Source organism: Sus scrofa, chromosome 17 (genome assembly GCF_054392235.1).
Source record: "Sus scrofa isolate SSC_HxYL_T2T_F1_AM1 chromosome 17, Sscrofa_HxYL_maternal_Yorkshire_Landrace_v2.0, whole genome shotgun sequence".
Taxonomy (NCBI): domain Eukaryota; kingdom Metazoa; phylum Chordata; class Mammalia; order Artiodactyla; family Suidae; genus Sus; species Sus scrofa.
In genome coordinates, this window is record NC_139399.1 from 70,390,415 (window position 1) to 70,410,049 (window position 19,635).

General features: G+C 65.5%; 3 protein-coding genes and 1 long non-coding RNA gene across 13 annotated transcripts in view; 3 read left to right on the forward strand and 1 right to left on the reverse strand.

Moving 5' to 3' along the window:
- The first annotated feature begins 178 nt into the window (after window positions 1-178).
- On the forward strand, window positions 179-2,690 carry LIME1 (Lck interacting transmembrane adaptor 1). 4 transcript variants are annotated; one of them, NR_198922.1, is made up of 6 exons: window positions 344-439; window positions 1,186-1,304; window positions 1,470-1,536; window positions 1,641-1,693; window positions 1,787-2,127; window positions 2,213-2,690. NR_198922.1 is itself a non-coding variant. In NM_001435389.1 (6 exons), exons 2-6 carry the CDS (start codon window positions 1,207-1,209, stop codon window positions 2,432-2,434), a joined length of 816 nt encoding a protein of 271 aa, NP_001422318.1. In that variant the 5' UTR covers window positions 344-439; window positions 1,186-1,206; the 3' UTR covers window positions 2,435-2,690. The 4 variants fall into 4 exon arrangements, 3 of the variants coding, with proteins under 3 accessions (XP_084858945.1, NP_001422318.1, NP_001231419.1); NM_001435389.1 differs by having other exon boundaries at window positions 1,606-1,693; XM_085002819.1 differs by lacking the exon at window positions 1,470-1,536 and having other exon boundaries at window positions 179-439; window positions 1,606-1,693.
- Window positions 2,691-3,325: 635 nt separating this feature from the next.
- SLC2A4RG (SLC2A4 regulator) lies at window positions 3,326-6,969 on the forward strand. Of its 5 annotated transcripts, none has more exons than XM_085003234.1 (8): window positions 3,326-3,570; window positions 3,860-3,990; window positions 4,903-5,012; window positions 5,471-5,664; window positions 5,735-5,835; window positions 5,942-6,209; window positions 6,297-6,388; window positions 6,484-6,969. In XM_085003234.1, exons 1-8 carry the CDS (start codon window positions 3,460-3,462, stop codon window positions 6,593-6,595), a joined length of 1,119 nt encoding a protein of 372 aa, XP_084859360.1. In that variant the 5' UTR covers window positions 3,326-3,459; the 3' UTR covers window positions 6,596-6,969. The 5 variants fall into 5 exon arrangements, 4 of the variants coding, with proteins under 4 accessions (XP_084859360.1, XP_084859361.1, XP_020933129.1 ...); XM_085003235.1 differs by having other exon boundaries at window positions 5,942-6,182; XM_021077470.2 differs by having other exon boundaries at window positions 5,945-6,209.
- Window positions 6,970-7,127: 158 nt separating this feature from the next.
- Window positions 7,128-19,635, reverse strand: part of ZBTB46 (zinc finger and BTB domain containing 46) — a 50,199-nt gene continuing 37,691 nt past the window's right edge. For all 3 annotated transcript variants that reach the window (XM_021077468.2, XM_021077466.2, XM_085003227.1), the window contains exons 4-5: window positions 13,686-13,861; window positions 7,128-10,337 (exon numbers count right to left, since the gene is read on the reverse strand). In XM_021077468.2, the coding sequence (XP_020933127.1) occupies window positions 9,963-10,337; window positions 13,686-13,861 (551 nt within the window). In that variant the 3' untranslated portion in view covers window positions 7,128-9,962. The remainder of the gene's footprint in view (window positions 10,338-13,685; window positions 13,862-19,635) is intronic.
- Window positions 11,237-12,194, forward strand: LOC110257363 (uncharacterized). Its single transcript, XR_002339874.2, has 2 exons — window positions 11,237-11,707; window positions 11,875-12,194. It is a non-coding gene; the product is annotated as an uncharacterized LOC110257363 (long non-coding RNA).

Below are 19,635 nucleotides of genomic sequence, written 5' to 3' on the forward strand. Positions count from 1 at the left end.
AGAGCCTACGGTGTCCCCCGTGTTGCCTGGTGCCCACAAATGGGCAGAGCCTGGTGCCGCCGTGTGGGGCTCTGGGGTGCCCTTCGTGAGGCAGAAGGACCCTTGGGGTGTGGGGGTGGGTCTGGGAGCCTGGGTGCAGCCGTCCATACTTGTCTCTGCCACACACCCATCTCCTTGTGGATGGAGATGTGACAGGCTCACAGCACCCCCCCCGCCCAGGGTCGAGACCCCAGGCGGGGCCACGGCGGGTGGGTGACGCGCAGTGGTGGCTGCAGGCCCAGCAGCTGCAGCAGGGGGTTGAGCCTGTGTGGGGAGATGCAGCCAGGCGCCCAGGCAGGAAGTGAGCCGGGCGGAGGGCTACACAAAGGTGCTGTGCCTCACGGTGCCTGCGCTGCCTGCTGCCCTGGACCGCGGAGGAGGCACCCACGCTCCGGCCTCAGTAAGTGCCTGCTCTGACCTCCAACCTGGCCTGGGCCCCAGTGCCCAGATCGGGGCAGACTGGCCACCTCCAGAGACACCACCCGGCTCAGGCTGCTGGACTGAACGGCTGTGCTGCCTGGGGTGCCCCCCACCCGAAGCAGCTCTGCTAAGACTACAGGAAGCAGACGCCCAGCGACAGGCAGGGACGGCTGGTGGGAGGGGTGGAGAGCCAGGAGAGGTGGAGTCGGAGGAGCAGCAGCCAAAGCAGCCCCGGGGCCAGCCACCGCCCCCCCCCCCGCCCCTGCCGCTTTCTGTCCCCTCGTAGTGGATGGTTGGGGGGCATCTCCTGAGCCAGGAGCCAGGCCCAGACAGGACATGGCAGCAGGTGAGCCTGTGGCTTGTGGCTCACCAGACTGGAACCTCCCGGTGTCAGGTTTGAGCTGCAGGGACCATGGCAGGGCCTTGGCCAGGTCACAACTGGCCTGCCCCTCCTCATCAGCCATGCCCTGCCTCACATGTCATGTACCCACGGGGCAGGCAGAGCACACTCACACCAGGACCCCCTTGGCAGGGGCAGAAGGGGGGGCGCTGAGGCCGCGTCCCCTTGGCCTCCGTAGGAGGGAGGGGCTGCCAAGCCCTGGGGTTTCCTGTGTGCTGAGTCAGAGCGCCCAAGGGGGACGGGGCCGTGGCAGCAGGAGGTGCAGAAGTGGGGCTGCCAGTGGGTGCCGGGTCCCTTGGCCGCAACACCCTGATCTCTGCCCCCAGGCCTGTCCACGGCTTTGCAGGATGAGGCCACAGGGGTCCTCAGCCTCTCCTGCCCTCTGGGTCCTGGGGTGCCTCACCCTGCTCCTCTGGCTGTGGGTGCTGTGCACAGCCTGCCACAGGTACGTCGGTCCCGGCCTGGGTGGGGCCTGGCTCAGTTCTGCAGCCAGAAGGGGCGGGACTCCAGGCTGGCCCAGCACGCCTCCCTGTGGGCCTCGGGCTGGAGGCTGCTGCCGCCTCTGACCTGCATCTCTGCCTCCCTGACCCAATGATTCTCTTGCACCCAGGAGGCGGGCAGGGAGGCAGGTGTCCAGGCTGCAGGGCATGCAGGGCGGTGGGATGCCAACGAAAGCGGTGAGTGCCAGGTATCCCCAAGGCCATGCTGGGGCTGGCAGGGGACTAACTGGCCGTCCTTGCCCCCAGTCACTGCTGAGACCACCCCACCTCTGCTCCCTCAGCAAGTCAGACACTAGACTGCACGAGCTGTGCCGAGGTCAGCCCTGCAGCAGAGGTGAGCCAGTAGCAGGGGCAGCGTCCTTGGTGGAGGGCAGGCCTTCTTGGACCCCTGAGTAACTTCTGCCCTGACCCTGATCCCCACCCTCAGCCCCGCGGCCTGCCAGCGTGGATCTCCTGTGCCCACAATGGCTAGAGGTGTCCAGAGGCAAGACCAGGCCCCCAGAAGCCTTCTCACTCCAGGAGCTGCCCGCAGCCGTGCCCTTCACCGACCCCGAGGCCACTTATTCCAACGTGGGGCTGGCTGTGATCCCCAGAGCCAGGCTGGCATTCGGCTCTGGGGTGTGGGTAGGGGCACACAGCTGTGCCAGGCTGGGGCCTGAGGCCAGACCGGTGGCGTCTGAGTATGCCTGCATCCAGAAGCTCAAGGGGACAGGCCAGGTCCCCCAGGGCCTGGGGCAGGGGCGTGCTGAGGTCATCCCAGCCAATCAGGTAAAGTGAAGGGGGTGGTGGTGGGGGGAGGATGTCTGGCAGAGTGGCTGGTCTGACCCTTCCCTGGTGGGCTTCCTCTCTCCAGGTGGACAGCCTGTACTCCAAGGTCAGCAAGCCTAAAAGGAGGGACCCCGGACCTGCCTCAGACCAGCCAGACCCCAAGGGTGGGGGCACAGTTTTAGCTCTGGGGGGTGACCTGGCCTATGACGCCCTCCCACCGAAGAGCGTGGGTGTGAACGGGAGCTTCCTGGAAAACGTGTATGAGAGCATCCAGGAGATGGGGGGCCCTGGAGCCTCCAAGCTCTAGCTCTTGGCAGGAGGGGCCATAGGCCGGGCATGGAGACCCCCTGCTTCCTGTCTAATCCTGCCGGGGGAGCCTCCCTCGCCGGCTCCATGAACTCCCTGCCTCCAGAGCGGGGTGCACCCCCGACTTCTCCTACACACACAGCGGCCGGCACGGGTTCCAGAGAGCAGGGCTGCCAGCCTGGTCCTGGCTGCCACAGCCTTTCCAGGGCAGCGTCTCAATAAACCCCCCCGGCTCCCGGAGCCGGAGCCGCAACACCGCCGAGCCTCGGCTGGCTCTTCTTGAAAGCCTGGGGGCTGGGGGCGTGTCTGGAAGGAGTGAACACCACCCGCTTGGGAACGGCTCCCTCCCGCGGAGCCGGCCCGGTGGCTGGGCCCCGTCAGCTCGGGCTGCCGGCTAGTCGGGCTCAGAAGACCGAGTGGGCAGGGAGGCAAGTCCTGAGGGGCGAGTCCCCACGCTGAGTGGGCCCTCGGGCGGTGAGCTGGCCCGCACGGTGGCCGCCCTAGGGGGGGACCTGGACCCTGAACGCCAGCGAGGGCTCCGCCACCCAGCCCTGGAGTTACATAAGGGGTGAGGGAGGTGGGCAGTCGTGCGTTAAAGAATAACCTGCTCCCGGGAAGCCCGCCAAGTAGGCACGGCCCCCTCCCGGATCCGGCAGCTCGCGCAGGAGCACCCGGAGAGGAAGGCGGCCCGCGCGGGCGACAGGGGAGCGCGGGCAGCGGGAGACGGGCCCCCTCCCGGGCCGGCGCGGGAGCAGCCTGCGCGGGAGCGGCGGGCCTGGGGCGGGGCGGGCCTGGGGCGGGGCCGCGGGGCGGGCCAATGGGCGCGCGGCGGGGCCGGCCGGGGGCGGGGCCTCAGGCCGCGCAGAGGGGGCGGGGCCGGCCGGCAGCCTCCGGGCGGCGCGGCGCGGGCGGTGGCCGATCCAGGGCGGGGGTCGGCGGCCCGGCCAGCCCGGCCCGGCCCGGCCCGGGGCCGCGTCCCAAGCGTCCGCCCTCGCCGCTGCAGGCTCGGTGCCCGGCCGGCCGGCCATGGAGGCCACGCGCCCCCCGGCGCCCGGTCCTGGCTACGGGCGCCCCTCGCTCCGCGCCGCCGGCCGGGACCCTACGGCCGCACCCGTGTCGGTGCCCGCGCCGCCGCAGGTACCGGGCCGGGACACCGACAAAGTTCCCGCTACGAAGATGGCGTCGGGCTGCACGAACTTTGGGCCCCGGGGCGGGGCGGGCGGGGGCGGCGCATCGCCGCGCGTGTCCGTGGGTCCGGCGCGGCTGGGCCGGCGCCCGGAGCGCTTCCCGCCGCGGCGGCCGGGGGCGGGGCCGGGGGCGGGGCCGCACCGGCCGCCGCCGGTTTGGGGGCGGGCACCAGCGGGTCGGGGTGGGGGCGGGGGCGGGGACCGGGCCGCTGCTCCCGCTGAGCCGGCCGCGTCCGCAGGGCCCCGCCTCGGAGTTCGCGCTGCCGCAGGAGCCGAAGCCGCGGGCCGCGGACCTCGGGGCCCCGGGGGCGGGAGCGGGGACGGCGGGGCCCCCGGCGCCGTCGGCGCACATCCCGGTGCCAGCGCATAGGTGAGCCGGGGCCGCGAGCCAGGCCGAGGTGGGCGTGTGCACACGTGCGCCTGTGTGTGCAGAGGTGGTGGGTGGGACCCGGGCTGGAGCCTTCCGGACCCTAGCCCTGCAGGCGGCCTGGTGGAGGGCAGGTCAGGGTCCTGAAGTGGGTTTCCGTCCCCACCTTCCTGCTCTCCCGCCCTGCAGGAGTTGAGCAGAAATGACACTGTGTTAGTAACCCTTGTTCCCCCCGCACCCTGGGGGCCAGAGCGCAGAACTGGGAGGGGGCGGCTGTCAGTCTGTGCAGAAGACCCATCCGCTCAGCCTGTGTGGAATCAACTGTCCAGCAATCCCCCAGCCTCTGATGGCCAGCTCCCCGGCCCTGCTTGCAGGGAAACCTTCCCAGGAGCCTGACACCCCACGGTGGCTGTGAAAGCAGGGGTGGGCTCTGGCACGGCCCGCTGGGGCCTGGGGGCCCACTTATGCCTGGAGCCCAGTCTCCCCTGGCTGCTGCTGACTGCCGGCTGCTCCCGCCCTCCCAGGCCTGGCGCTAGGCCCACAGCTGCTGTTGCACAACCCTGGTTAATGTGTGACTGGGGGGAGGGCTGGGGCTAGCCGGGCCTGGCCCCACGGGTGGGGCCTCCCTCAGACCCCTGTCCAGCACCAGGGTCTGAAGAAGCCTCGGTGGAACAAAGTCCAGCCTGCAGAGAAGCCAGGTTTGGGGAAGCCCCCAGGCCGGGCCTGTTCCTGGTGGTTCCTGGGGATTTGGGGCTCGGCAACCCGAGCTGGGGGTGGGGCTGGGCCTCCTGCCCAGCTCCCGGAGTGAGGGAGCCTGGTGCGTACACGTGCCCTGGCCTGCACGTGTGCCGGTCCAGGGGCGGGGCCTGGAGTACTTCCTGGGCCCCAGCTGCACCCCACCCTCATCTCCTCCAGAGCCCCCCCAGGAAAAGCCCGGCCGGACGAGGTCATGGCCGCTGCAGCCCTGACAAGCCTGTCTACCTGCCCTCTCCTGCTAGGATCCCCGGCTGTAGCCTTCAGCACAGGTGAGGCTTAGAGGCCTGGCTTGGGTGGGGGTGGCGGAGGGGCCAGGACCACTATCCCTGCAGGATCCCACAAGCTGCCAAGCCCCTGCGGGGCAAGCAGAGCCCCCTCCCCTGGAGTGCCATCTTCTCAATGCATCTCTTGAGGCCTCAAAGAGGACCTCAGGACCCTGTGGCCCCCACCGAGGCCAGAGGTGCGTGTCCCAGGCCTGCAGCTGTCCGTGACCTGTCCGCCTCCCCCGGCCGGCCAGGTGTTTCCCCACAGAGAACTCTTCTGTTTTTCCTGCTCTGCCAGCTCCTCCTGGCCTCTGCCTCCTCCAAGAGCTTCTCTGCCCATGAAGCTCACCTGTGGACAGGTGAACAGGTGGAGGCTCCGCATTAGGGGACTCGCAGCCGGCGAATTCCGCCACGTGGCCGGGCCCCCCGAAAGTGCTGATGCTGGAGCTGGTCTGTGTCCGCAGAGCCCGGCCTGGAGCCCTGGAAGGAGGCGCTGGCGCGGCCGCTGGGCAGCAGCAGCAGCAGCAGCAGCAGCGGCGGCGGGGACTGGGGCTGGGACCTGGCCAGCGACCAGTCCTCTCCATCCACCCCATCGCCCCCACTGCCCCCTGAGGCAGCCCACTTCCTGTTTGGGGAGCCTGCTCTGAGGAAGAGGAAGGTGAGCGGGGAGCAGCCCTCGGGCCCGGAGGACACAGGGGTGGAGCCTGACCCCGGCCCTTGTCGCCCAGAGCTCGCTGCAGGTCCTGTTCCAGTGTCTGTGGAAGCGCTGCGGGAAGGTGCTGAGCACGGCCTCCGGGATGCAGAGACACATCCGCCTGGTGCACCTGGGGTGCGGCAGGGCCAGCGCGGGCTGGGGGCTGCGGGCGGGGGGCCAGGGGCGCCAGACGGGCCTCTGCTTCAGCTCCCGCCTGCCTCCCTCCCCGGGGTGTCCCCAGCAGGCGGCAGGCCGAGCCGGAGCAGAGCGATGGCGAGGAGGACTTCTACTACACGGAGCTGGACGTGGGTGTGGACTCGCTGACCGCGGGGCTGTCCAGCCTGAGCCCGGTGTCACCCAGCACCTGTGTGCCACCCGCCTTCCCCTGCCTGGCGCTGCCGGAGCCCCCCGCCCTGCCCCGCCTGCTGCGCCCGCTGGCCCTGCCCCCACCCCCGGTGCTCAGCGCCTCGGCGCCCCCCCAGGTGTGCCACAGTGACCACGCCTACCAGGTGGGTGAGGCCCCCGGACATGGCGGCCAGGGCCAGGTCTCGGGGCACCCCAGAGGGGCATGAGGCCACAGCTGTGTCTCCTCTCAGGGCTGCCTGGCACCCGCCCACCTGGAGCCACGGCCGACCACAGTCAGGGCCTGCGCGCCAGCCCTGCCCGCCAAGCTTGGTCCCACCCCGAGGTGCGTGTGTATAGAGGGGCCGGGCCGGGACCGGGCAGGGAGGGTCCCAGCCTGATAGCACCCCGTGCCCCCGTGTCCCCCCACCCCCACCCCAGGAAGCCCCGAGGGGATGCCAAGAAGTGCCGGAAGGTGTATGGCATGGAGCGCCGGGACCTCTGGTGCAGGGCCTGCCGCTGGAAGAAGGCCTGCCGGCGCTTCCTGGACTGAGCCCGCCGCCTGCCCGGGGCCTCGCCCACTTGCAGACTCTTCTCTTGGATGGGGGTCCCCACCACTCAAAGTGCCTCTGAAGAAACCAGCCTTTTGCACTAAAGCCAAACCTCACTGCTGTCCCCTTGGCCTGGGGTCCCCAGGGGTGGCCGCCCCCGCCTGTTGGCCCCGGACTTGTCAGGGGTGTGATGGGCCCCGCTTTGGGGCCACAAGGGGTTGTCCTCGATGCACTTTGAGGGGCGTCAGGGAGGGGCACCCCCGCCTGACATTTGAGGCCGGGGTGGCATTCGTACCGCGTTTGCGAAGCTCAGGTGTCTCACGTCTGGGCTGAACCAGGCGAGGAGTAAAATTAAAGATTTGGGGTTTTTCCAAAAGCCATGTCTGTCTTCTGGGAGGGACCCCACCCTAGGCGGGGGTCCTGGGGGGGCAGACCGGAGGCCGGCAGAGGGCGGAGGGGGTGGTCCCTCTGGCTACCTCTACCCAGGACAGGGCTGGGGGCAGGGGCCGTCTGAAACACACACGAGGCATCTGCTCAAGCAGCGATTTCCCAGTTTATTGAAAATGATCGTTTTGCAAGAGTCTAACTAAGCCCGTCACAGAGAGGAGACCCACAGGCAGGCCCAGAGTGCGCCCAGGCAGACAAGAAATCTCCAGACCACTCGGGGGGAGGGGCCGTTCACCTGCCGATGGCTGTAGGGAAGCGGGCGCCAGCCGTGACGTCCCACGGACCAATGACGGAAAACTCCCCTGAATATTAAACACATCTCCAATACAAACACAGGTTTATCATCATCAATATAAAGTCAATATAATATAGATTATCCCCAGAAAAACTCAACAATCTTCAAACACTGCCCTTTTTTGTCTGTTTTGTTGTCGTTGACAGGTTGAAAGCATGTTGAAAAAATAAATATTTAAGAAAAGCACACACAGCGCCCTCACGACGAGTAGCTCTAAAAAGGGCCGCGTACAAAACACAGCATAGAATCTAAAAAATAAAAACACCATTAAGTATGGCTTTCTTAAGAGGTGCACATGTCACAGAATGAGCGAAAATAAGATTATCTTTCATATAATATTGCAAAAAGTTCCAGTTTTTGCATTTTTCTCAGAGTTCTCTTTTTTAAAAAGGAAGATGTGCAAAGTTGGAAGCAGTAGCTGTGTCCTTTGAGTCGAGGTCCCTATCGAGTCCTGGCAGTGTCATGACGGTTCCCAAACCCAGAGTCCAAACATACAGCCGGCTCAGGATCCAGAGCTTGATACAAAATCTCGGGTCCCTGCCCCGCCCCCACCCCACCCGACGGCCGCCCGCAGGACCGACGGACCGCCTTCCGCGCTGGCACCGCAAACACCGAACAGACGCACACAGACGAAAAGGTACAAAATGTGAGATGTCATCTACACGCTTTTCCTCTTCATAAAAAAATATTTATTAGTTTAAACAGTGATTTGGAAAAAAAAGATCATGTAAAAAAAAACCCTTCATCACGCGTCTTTCCCTCTTGGGAGGCGATGTGTCCGCCTCGGTCTCTGAGACTGAGCCCGTGCGTCACCTGCTCGCCAGAGGAGTGGGCGCTGGGCGCTGGGCCCCTCGTTTCCCAGTGAAGTACTCTTGGAGGAAGAAGCTGCCCAGGGGCCCTGATGGCCCCAGAAAGGCCGGCAAGGGCCCCAGAGCGGGGAGCGAGCGGTCAGAGAGCGGGAGTCCTGAGTGTGGCACAGAGGTGGCCCGAGACCCGGGCGGGCAGCCTGAGAGGGGGCCCCGTACAAAACCCAGAGACGCTCGGTAGCAAAGGTCTGGTTCCCAAATGCGTTTTCTAAGAAAGGAAGTCTGCTTATAAAAGGGTTCGAAAGTGGGGGACGTTCGCAGCAGAGAACCCTGCCGAGGGGCTCAACCGGGCCCCGCTGCGGAAGGCAGAAGGGGGTTCGGGGCCCAGAGCCCCCAGCGCGGGCTCGCCCCAGGGCCGGCCCGTCGAAGACACCAGCTTTGAGGAAGATTTTGCAGCAGCCTCAGCCAAGGACGCTCAGCAGCCCCGTTCCAACCGGTGGGAACGTGGCTGATGGTGTCGATAGCAAAAACGAAGCTGTGACGTCCGCCCGGGTCGGGGCTTCAAGGACAGCACCCATCCGCGTGCGCACGGCCGCCCTGTCCCCCAGCCCAGCAGCCGCCAGGGGCCATGCGTGGCGCCGCGGGACTTGGCTTCGTCCCCCCAGAAAGAGCGGGTGTGCCGGGAGGGACGCGGTAAAGCCGCGGGGCTCGCAGGCCGTGGGGAGAAAGCCAGCGCCTCGTCGGGCTCCAGCCCAGCACCCGAGGGGCCCGGCGGGCTGTCCCTCGAGAGCTCCTGAGCGAGTGGGTGGAGGGGGACGGAATGTCAGTGTCACGAGCCTTGCGAGACGCAGCCTGAAAGGGAGACAGGCTGTGCCCGGCCCGCCGCGGCCTCACCGTGAGAGGCAGGGCCCTGGCTTTGCGGAAAAAAGAGAGAACAGGTCGTGGGCTCGTTTAAAAGGCGGCAGGAGGACTTGGGAACGAGCCAAAGGAGAGACAGCTCTGCACGTTCATCAGGTGAGAAGACGACCCCAAGCGAACCCGGCGCAGGTGCCGACCTCGTCCCCTCGGCTACTCACGACCCGACGTCCCCGACCACCCAGGAGGCCGGTTACCCACGCGGGAGGTGTGAGCAGCAAAGGCGTCGGGCACCCCCCTCCGGAGTTAGCAGCAACGAAGGCAGGCTGCCCGGGAGGGCCAGCGGGAGTGGCCTGGGCGCGGAGCCGGGAGGCCGGCCAGGCCCTCCGGGAAGTGCACACAGAACAAATTGGAGGCCCCTGCGGTGGGAGCACCTGGGCCGCCGCTGCCTCCGCGAGAACAGGTAGCACCGGGAGCCCTGGGCCGCGGGGCGCAGCTGCTTTGTATTGAGCACCAAAGCCCAGAGGCAGGAGGCCGCGGGCTTTCTGGACGCTGGGCCCGGGTTCTGCAGGCCGGACGTGGTGGCGGAGCCAGCAAGGGCAGGGACGCAGCGGCCGCAGGCAGCGCCCTGGCTGCTGGGAGCGGGGAGCGGGGAGGAGGGCAGGGGGCGGCCCGGGCGTCTGTAGCATTCCCCTAGGAGCTGCCAGGCCTGCACCACGCTGGGACCCCGGCCAGTGCTGTCCCGGCCATGGCCGCCTGCCGGGGGAGGAGCCACGGGTTCTCCCTCCTTTAAACCCCCCCTGCACACCCCCCCCCCCCCCCCGCTGCCTCCTGTCCCCGGGCCCCGCCTGCTGGGGAGGCACCTGCTTAGGGGCCGGGCCAGGAGTGCGCCTGGGGGCGGGAGCAGGTGAGGGAGTCCGAGGCGCACACGGGCGGGGGTGGGGGGGGGCAAGGGGGAGGCGCGGCCTAGGAGATCCAGGCGAAGTCCTTGTCGTGGCCCCCGGCCGGGCTGCGTGGCCCCCGGGGCGAGTCCTCATCCTCCTTATCGTCCCCCAGCAGCGCGTCCTCGTGGGCCAGGCCCACATCGTCCTCCTCCTCGCCCAATTCCTCCTCGCCCTCGCCGCGCGGGTCCTCGGGGTCCTCCAGGTACTGCCCGTCGCCCGCGAAAAGCTCGGGGGAGCCCTCGGTGCCGCCACCGTCCAGGGGCCCGGCCCCGCCGCCGCCGGCACAGTCGGCACAGACACCGTGGCGCCGTGAGCCGTGCTTGATGCCCACGCTGGCAGCCGACATGAACACACGGCTGCACAGTTTGCACACGTACTTCTTGTCCTTGCTGTGGACCTGCGGGGGGACGGGGGTCAGTTGGGGGACGGCGGTCAGTGCAGGGGACGGGGGTCAGTGCGGGAGACAGGGGTCAGTGCGGGGGACGGGGGTTAGTCGGGGTCGGCAGACAGTGTGGGGGGCGGCAGACAGTGAGGGGGACGGCGGTCAGTGCGGGGGACGGCGGTCAGTCGGGGGACAGGGGTCAGTCGGGGGACGGGGGTCAGTGCGGGGGACAGAGGTCAGTCGGGGGACGGGGGTCAGTGCGGGGGACGGTGGACTGTGGGGGACGGGGGTCAGTGTGGGGGACGGAGGTCAGTCGGGGGATGGGGATCAGTGCGGGGGACGGGGGTCACTGCGGGGGACGACGGACAGTGGGGGTCAGTGCGGGGGGATGATGGCCAATGCGGAGGGAGAGGTGGTCAGTGCAGGGGAGAAGGATGGGGTCTGGGCGGGGGGTTAGGACAATCCACCTGGCTGCTCAGACCCCCCCAGCCCTGGCAGGGCTGCTGCACAAAGTGGGCACACACAGAATTACAGGTGCTGCCGAAAATCGTCCCTGCCCAGGGGGTGCTGGGCGCGGGGCCAGCTGTGTCCCCCACCTGGAGCTGGCCCAGGGCTCAGGTCTGCCCTGGGGTCACGCTGCTCCCTCTGCCTTGTCCTGCCCCTCTCTGTAAAGACCCCTGAGCCATAGCCTCTGCCCCCGCTTTGCCCTGTTGGGGGACAGAGGGGCCCCAATGGCTGCCAGCTGGGGCCTGGCAGGGCGCCCCAGGATAGAAGTGGCTCTATCTTCTGGGAAGTGGTCAGGACAGTGGGGGCCGGGCTGAGTGGCAACCGCAGGGCCCGTGGGGCCTCGCTGAGGGGACTGCAATCACCGTTTTCCTTTTCTTTTCTTTTTTTTTTTTTTTTTTGCTTTTTAGGTCCGCGCTCACAGCGTAGGGAGGTTCCCAGGCTAGGGGTCCAATCGGAGCTACAGCTGGCAGCCTGCACCACAGCCACAGCCACACCAGATCCGAGCCGTGTCTATGACCTACACCACGGCTCGGGGAACGCTGGATCCCCAACCCACTGGCCGAGGCCAGGGATCAAACCCACATCCTCACAGATACCAGGCAGATTTGTCTCCGCTGCGCGAGAACAAGAACTCCCATGATTTCGCCATTTTAGTGCTTCCTCATGCCTTCCTGAATTCTCCTGTGTCCTACAATGACCCAGGGTGTCCTTCTGGAAAGGGGCTTCCTGCGTCCTTCCCCTGCACCCCGGGGCCCACAGAGGGACCCCGCCCCTGGCCCAGAGCCCTGGAGTTCCCAGCTTAGAGGTCCCGCAGAGCCATGAGCATCTGTCCCCTGTCACACCCTTCCACAAACCCAACCACGAGGACCTAGACTCAGGTGTGTGCTGCCCCCCAGCCCGGGCAGGTGCATGGCTGGACGGCTGGGCGAAGGGGCAGGGGAGCTGGGCCGCCTCAGCGGTTCTGATTCCAGAAATGGAGCCTCAAACCTCTTGGTTCCTGGGACCCTTTCTGGGTCTCTGTCATTTGTTGTATTTTAAACCCAAGGTATCTCCAACCCACTCCCAACAAAAGAACACAGACTCCAGGCGCCTGGGAGCCACGGGAGCTCTCTGCCAGGACCAGATGGCCGGGCACTCGTCCCAGTGGACAAACGGACAGGCGCCACGGTGACCCGGATTCAGCCCCGCGGGGAGGCAGCTGCTGAGGCCGCCCGGGGCTGAGCCTCCGGGTGCGGGGGCAAAGAAACGCGGGGCTCCCCTCCTCAGAAAAGGCAGCCGCACGCATCTGGTGCATCTTCAGGGACCCGTGACCATCCCTGGAACCTGATCATGAACTTGAACGAATGAAACCTCATCCCTGGAGGAGAGCAGCTTTTCTGAGAGTTAATGTGCTTTTGCAGACGCGAGAAGGAGGCGCGTCCGGAGGGACAGCTCTGCCTGCTCAGGGCGCCCACGGGGCAGGCGACCCGGGAGCGCACAGCACCGGCGCTCGTCCCTCCGGAGACGGGGCACCTGCCGCTCCCGGCCCTGCAGACTGGCCTCTCAGCCGCCAGCCCGGGGCCCTGCTCTGAGGGCTGTTTCCCCCTCCAGCTTTTCAAGCTGGAGCCCCCGCCTATACCTGTGTGCTCACCCCAAACACCCACCCCCCGCCCCGTGCCAGGCTAACAGGGGGATCCAACAAGACTCCCGGGGGCACGGCCTCGTGCAGTCTTGCCTTGGACCCCCAGACAGCCAGCCTTGTGCCAGGACTGGCCCAGGCTACCCTCACCTCCCAGATGGTGGCCCCTTTTTGCCCCCTGCTCCAGACAATCAGCCGGTGGTCATGCCAAACCTATGCAGCCCGCAGACGACTCTGGCCCCACTGAGGTTCCCTCCCTTAAGACACCTCCCTGCCCCACGGCACATGGGGCACCGGAGCCACAAGCCGGGCCCCACTTGCCCGTCCACGGGGCTCTGACGCCCCATGCGGCCCCTCGGCCCTGAGCCACCCGGCCTCCCTGCTCTCAGCCACCCGAGGGTCCCTGGCCCTGTTTTTCGCAAATCTGCCTTCTTTCAGGGATGACCTTCTCCAGCTTGTCCCGGCCACACAAATGCATCCATGCAGCACCTGCTCCTGAGACACAAGCCAGGCGCCCCAGAGACAGGTGGTCAGACACCTTGCAGGGGCCGTGGGGGAGCCCGGCTGGGGTCCCACAGCGACCACAGGGGGGGACACGGAGGATGCGGCTGCGTGGAGGGAGCGGAGGACAGAGAGCAGGGCCCTGGCAGGGAAGGACGCCCTCACAGAGGCAGGACAGGAGTACCGGGGTCCCTCTCCTGAGAGGTGGGTCCGGGGACAGGCTGGTCAGAGGGCACATGGGGTCGGGGCACCTCCCAGGCTGTCCTGGTCTTTCCCACAGCAGAGCGGACCCCACGTCAGGGTTTCCCGTGATGACCTGGACACCCCCGCGTGACCATCCCACCCGGGCCCCTCGGCCCAGCGCAGAGTATGCCCTGCACTGACCACGTGGTGACCCCATGCTGACCTCTTGCTGAGCCTATGGCATCCCTGTGACGACCCCCACAGGCCCCCATGCTGCCCCCACGCTGACCCTGCGATGGCCCCCCACTGACCTCCGTGCTCCCATGATGACCCCGTGATGACCCGCACCGGCCTCTGTGCCGACCCTATGGGGCCCCACGATGACCCCACGCTGCCCCCCACTGACCCCCGAGCTGACCCCATGCCGACCTCGTGATGACCCTCCACTGGTCTGTGCAGCCCCCCCCCCCCCCCCGACCTCCACGCCGACCCCGTGCCGACCCCATGCGGCCCCCTCCCGCCCCCGGAGCCTGGGGCCCAGGCCGCCCGCTCACCAGCGTGTGCCGCTTCATGTGCTCGCGCCGCGTGAACTTCTTGCCGCAGATGTCGCAGGGGTAGGGCCGCTCGCCCGTGTGGGAGCGCATGTGCCTCTTGAGGATGCACTGGTGCATGGCCGAGAAGCTGCAGTACGGGCAGCGGAACTTCTTCCTGATCACCGTGAACTCGTTCACTGCAAGACAGCGAGGCTCAGGGCGCCGCCGCCCGCCCCCCGCCCACGCTCGCGCCGCCCCTTCTCGGGGCCTGGGCTCCGGGGCTGCCAGGCCGCCCCCGCGTGCTGGGAAAGGGCGCGTCTCCCGTCAGCCCGCCTCCCTCCTGGGCCGGGACACGCGACGTCCACACGCGGAGTCCGCGGACGGGGGCGGGGCCGCGCGAAGCCAGCGCTGAGGCCGCCTGCCCCCCACGCGCAGCGAGCCTCCGTCCCCACCACCCTGGCGCGTTTCCAGGAGTGACAGCACGGACCCCACAGCGCAGGCGACACTCCGACGCCAGTGGTAGCGGGCGGGGCAGGGGCCACGACATCAGTCCCGCTGTGCCAGGCCCCCCGCGCCCTGGGTGACGTCCTTTGTACCGCAGACACCACAGTCACCCTTGAGCCAAGTAGGCGTCCACCCAGTGCCCTGACCAAGGCCCCAGATGGCTTGTCCCAGAGTCCTCGGGGACTGCCAGCCTCACTGGTCCCTGGCAGCTCACGGCCTCACCCCACCTGCAGGCTGGATGGCCACAGCCCCCGGGGGACAGACCCAGGGTCCCGACGGGCCGAAGGCAGGCTGCTGGGACGAACACCAGCCAGAGCCGGGCCCTGGTCAGACCCCACCATGTGTCCACGCACGGCAGCCCCGGCCACGGTCCCAGCCACCCCTGGATGCTCCAGAGGGAAGCAGATGAGGACACAGCCCACGGCGTGGGGCGAGGCGGGATGGCTGAGGTGACCCAGAGCTGGCCCTCCTCAGCACGGGGACCAGCCAGGCTGCTGGGAGGATGACCGGACGGCTGGATGGAGCCCTGTACCCCCAACTCCAGGCCACCACCACGTCACACAGAGGCAGGGCCCTGGCCACCACCTCCTGACGCCCCCAGCCCCCCCCCCATTCTGCTGCTCAGACCCCAGCCATGGGCATGTCGCCATGAAAACGGCGCCAACTGCACGGCGCACAACAGTCCTGATGCGCCCGGGTCCCCACGCGCACCTCCGTTCCTGAGACAGGCTGGGGAGACCATGGGGAAAATGCCCAGCTCCCCAAACGCGCTGTACTTTCTCCCCAGCCCTCATGGGGTGTGCACATTGTCAACTGTCTTCATTTTCCCCAACACTGGTCGGTGAGCAGCCAGGCCACCCTTACGGACCCGAGGGCTCGCAGCCCCCGAACGTCAGCCCGCACCGGGAGACCCCATCCGGGGACAGCCCGCCCATGCTCCGGCTGGACGGCGGGACCGCGTGAGGCCGCATGGACCCATCCCAGCTCACAGCCTGGCCGCCTGCTCCCGTTCGCACGGAGGGAACCCACGTCCACTGCCAAGCCTGGCAAATGTCACCTAGCCTCAGAATTCCAGCCCTGGCCTACGAAGCCAGGCATTGCCTTAGGAGCTTTCGACGCGCGTGGCCGGGAGCTGGCGGGGAGCGAAGGTGCGTCCTGGCAGAGCGGGCGAGACCCGAAGGCGGAGGGCACGCTGAGGCAGGGCGTGGACAGTCACCGCGTCCCCTCCCACGAGGCAGCCCGGGTTCACAATGTAACCCGCCGTGACCCCATTCCATGCCCATGTGTGACCCCGCCAGGTCTGAAACCTGCGAGCTCACATGTGCATTCAATCGAGGTCCGCTTGCGGAGCAGGTGAGTCCTTCCCACGTTCCCAGCCTGGCGAATTTATGCTTCAACAAGGTGCCCGAGGAAGGACGGAAATCCGGAGGCGGGGGCGGGGCCTGCCTATGCCACGCCCCCCCGCCTCCCCAGGCTCGCCAGGCGCAGGGACAGGCCGCCGAGGCCTCGCTCAGGTATAGCAGGGCACAGACGCCGGCGCCACGCTTAGAACTGCTCCCTGCAAAGCCGTGGACGAGGGTCTGGGCGGCAAACCCAACCAGAACATCCAGCAGCTTTTGGACCCGCGGGGAAGCAGCCCTTCCCAGGCGGGGGCCACAGCACCCCCACGGAGGGCCCTCCCGGCAGGGGGTCCAGCTGAGGGTGCCAAGGCAGGACGGGTGACAGCGCACAGCCCGGCACAGCCAGCCGCGCCAACCACACCCAGCAGCCCCCAAGGAAAACCTGCTCTTTATATCGCTTCCGACCACCAGGCGGCAGCACTGCTCCCGCGGCCCCACCGGCCGCCCACCGGCTCCGCAGCATCCCCGCCAAGAGCCAGGGCGCCACCCGCTCTGGATGGAAAAGGCGAGCGAGGAGATGGGCTTTTAGACTGTTTTATTTAAAATAAGTTTTGGGGGTTATTTTCTGCTTTCCATTTGGCTTCTATAAACAAATCATTAATATCTGAGTTATATATTCTAGCCTGTATTTAACAATTCAGACCGACATGTTAAGAAAAATAACTTATCTCCGTACAGAAGTGCTGAATTTTTCCCCTAGAAAAACAATCTAGAACACATGGGCGTGAATATGACTCACCTGCAGAGGCCGCCGGCCCCGCCTCCGCTGGACACGCAGCTGCAGACACCACGGAAACACACGCCTTCGAGACTTAGCCCGGAATCGAGAATTTTGGTGTTTTCTCAATGTCTTAGTTTCCTGCTAACAAATATCCACACGCCGGGCAGCTGGAAGCAGCAGAATCCCATCCGCTCCCAGCCCCGGAGACCTCCGGGGGAGGGTCCTTCCTGCCTCTTCCAGCTTCTGGGGGACCCGCGCAACCTGGGCTGTGGCCGCCTCCCTCCATCTCTGCCGCCCTCTTCACGCGGGGTCTCCTCCGTGTCCGCACCTCCTCTTCTGTCTCTTTCAAGGACGTGCATTCTGGATTTCGGGCCAATCGGCTCTTCCAAGCTGACCTCGTCTTGAGTCCTTACTTGAATTATGCCTGGAAAGGCCCCTTTCCCAAATAGGGTCACATTCACAGGTGAGAATCAGGACCCGCCGTGTCTCCTGGGTGGGGCACCCACCACTTTCACGAACAGTCCTCGTGATGGAACCACTTCTTGCGGGAAAGAAGCCAAGCCTTCCAAACTCACTCGTGGTTTACAGTCTACGTACCCTGAGAAACTCAGTATCTGATGCTCACAGACAAATAAAGCCTTAAAATCCACAAAGTGAAAACGGACACAAATGAAAAAGCGCAGGACTTCCTGTTGCGGCTCAGCGGTTAATGAGCCCCACTAAGATCCAAGAGGATGTGGGTTTGATCCCTGGCCTCGACCAGTGGCTTAGGGATCTGGTGTTGCCGTGAGCTGTGGTGTAGGTCGCAAACGTGGCTCGGATCCCGAGTTGCGGCGGCTGCGGTGGAGGCCAGCAGCTGGAGCTCTGATCGGACCCCTAGTCTGGGAACCTCCATGTGCCACGGGTGTGGCCCTAAAAAGCAAAAAAAAAAAAAAAAAAAAAAAAAAGGAAAAGAAAAAAAGCACAAATATCATTTCCTTGAAACAGATACTCTCGTCAGTTGGCCCTAAAACGAGACCATCTACCCAAAATCAAGTGTCCAGGATGAGCAGCAGCCTGACAATCAGGAGGCAAGGCCAGATGACCTGACGGAGGGCGGGGAGCGCGGCCGCCGCTCTGATCACCAGGACGCCCAGCCTCCGGTCACTTCCACGTTCCCTCTGCAAAGTGCTTTCTGGTCTGACGTTCACTCAGCTGCTTTTCTCTCGATGTTTTTATTTTACGGACCCTTCGGAACACGCATCTCCGCCAGATACGTTTTACCACAGACTCTTCCCTCGTTTGTGACTGGCCCTGGCTCTCATAGTGGCATCTTTTAGTGCAGAAATTAATCGGTTTTTTGTTTTGTTTCGTTTTGTTTGCTTGCCTTTTAGGGCCGCACCCACGGCATATGGAGGGTCCCAGGCTGGAGGCTGAAGCAGAGACGTCACTGCCGGCCCGCACCACAGCCACAGCAACACCAGACCTGAGCTGCAGCGTGACCTACACCACAGCTCAGGGCAACACTGGACCCCTTACACACCCGGATCGAACCCGCATCCCCATGGATACCAGTCAGATTGGTTTCCACTGAGCCACGATGGGAGTTCCAAGTTCATTCCTTCTGACAGCTAACAGTCCGCTCTGTGTGTGTGTGTTAAAGTTTCTTCATCCATTCATCCATTGATAGGTGCTCAGCCTGTTTCCGTATCTCGAATGTCGTAAATAATGCTGAAATGAACAAACCTATTTCTTTCAGGATGGAAGCTTTCTGAAGTTTCTTGTTTTTATAAATGAACAAAGCCTTTCTGCACAACAGCCCAGAGCCTCCCCGCAGCGCAGGCCTCCTTGCAGGCGCCAGGCACACCCCACCCAGGCTGGGAAAAGTCCCACAAGCAACTAACGGGGAAGCAGCCACAGGGCCGAGTCCCCGCGCAGGTAACCAGGGCCCGACGTGGACATCGTAACCGCATCTGAACACACAGTCTCTAAGACCAAAGGACAAAGACCCCACCTGACCAACAAAAAAGGAAAGATTCCTTTTCTCAGAAATGGCATTTGCCTGCCAACAGGCACTTACCTCGACCCTCTCGGAAGTGGTGACACCACCACCAGCTCCTCTAACTCCAAGAGATGCCTCAACGGTGGGGCTGCCTTGGCAACAGGCACCCTGAGCATCTCTAAAAACCCAACTTTTCTCCGTCAAAGACCTCGTTTGATGACTGTAAGGGCCAGGGCGGCTGGGGCAGAGGGGGCAGCCTGGGCTGCAGGTGGACCATATCCAGGCCCCTGCCGGGGCGGGGGGGGTGGACCTGGCGAGGGGAGGCGGATGGAGGGGCCTGGCAGATGGGCCAGGTCAGGCGGATGGGGGGGGCACTTCTCTCCCAGAAACCCATCCATGCCAGCGGGAGTGCGCGACACCGGGTCTTCTAGAAGCTGGAATGGAGCCGTCTGCTTCCTCCCTAAGCCCACCTGCTGGTCAGCCAAAGGTGAGCCTCTGCCCTGGTCCTGGGGCCCCGTATCCTCAGCCTCCTGCAGACGAGGGCCTGACGTGGCAGTGCAGGTGGACAACAGCAAAGACAGTGCTCCTTCCGAGAAGAAGCCGTTTGGTGGCTGACCCCCGGGCACACGGAGCTCGCATGGAGGACAGGCAGGCTTGGCTCCATCCTCACCTCTTTCTTGGAGGTAACAGGTCAGAGCTGTTTGGCTCACTGTCCCGGGGACGTGGCACAATTTTCTGCCCCCAGAAGTCGGCAATCCTCTCTGATGCTGGTGAACCCAAACCCTGTCGCCTGGAGGCTGGAGAGGCACCTGCGCATCTGTCCACCTGCCCACTGCAGGGCACTAAACAGCCCTTGCCGCACCCTGGCAGAGGATTCCAGAAGTGACTGCTTTAAAGGCTCAAGCTGACACCAGGTCTCAGCTCCCACAGCCGCTGCTGCCCCGAGTGGCTCTGCCACCACCTGCTGGCCACCTGGACACCAGGCTGCTCATAGCAGAGCAGCTCGTGCAAACGCCTGCTCTGTGTGCAAAGCGCCCACTCCAGCCTGTGGCCTCAGCACCATTGTCCACAGCGGAGCCATCTCAGCTGACGTCGGGGTGGAGCCCTGGCAAGTCCTTCCAGTCCGTGAGAAGAGCACGGGCCGCCCAGAAAGCCAGGATGAAACCCTGGCCATCCTGCCAGGTGGGTGTAGGGAAGTGGGGGCATCGCCCCCCGCCCAGGCCTGCAGCCCCAAGGGACCTCGAGTCCCGGGCTGTCAGGACACTTGCAGAGCAGCCGGGAGGCCACCCAACTCACCAGGTCGTGTCCAGTCACCACCAGGAGAACCCGTCAGGCATCCGGAAAGGAAGCCTGCAGTCGATGCTG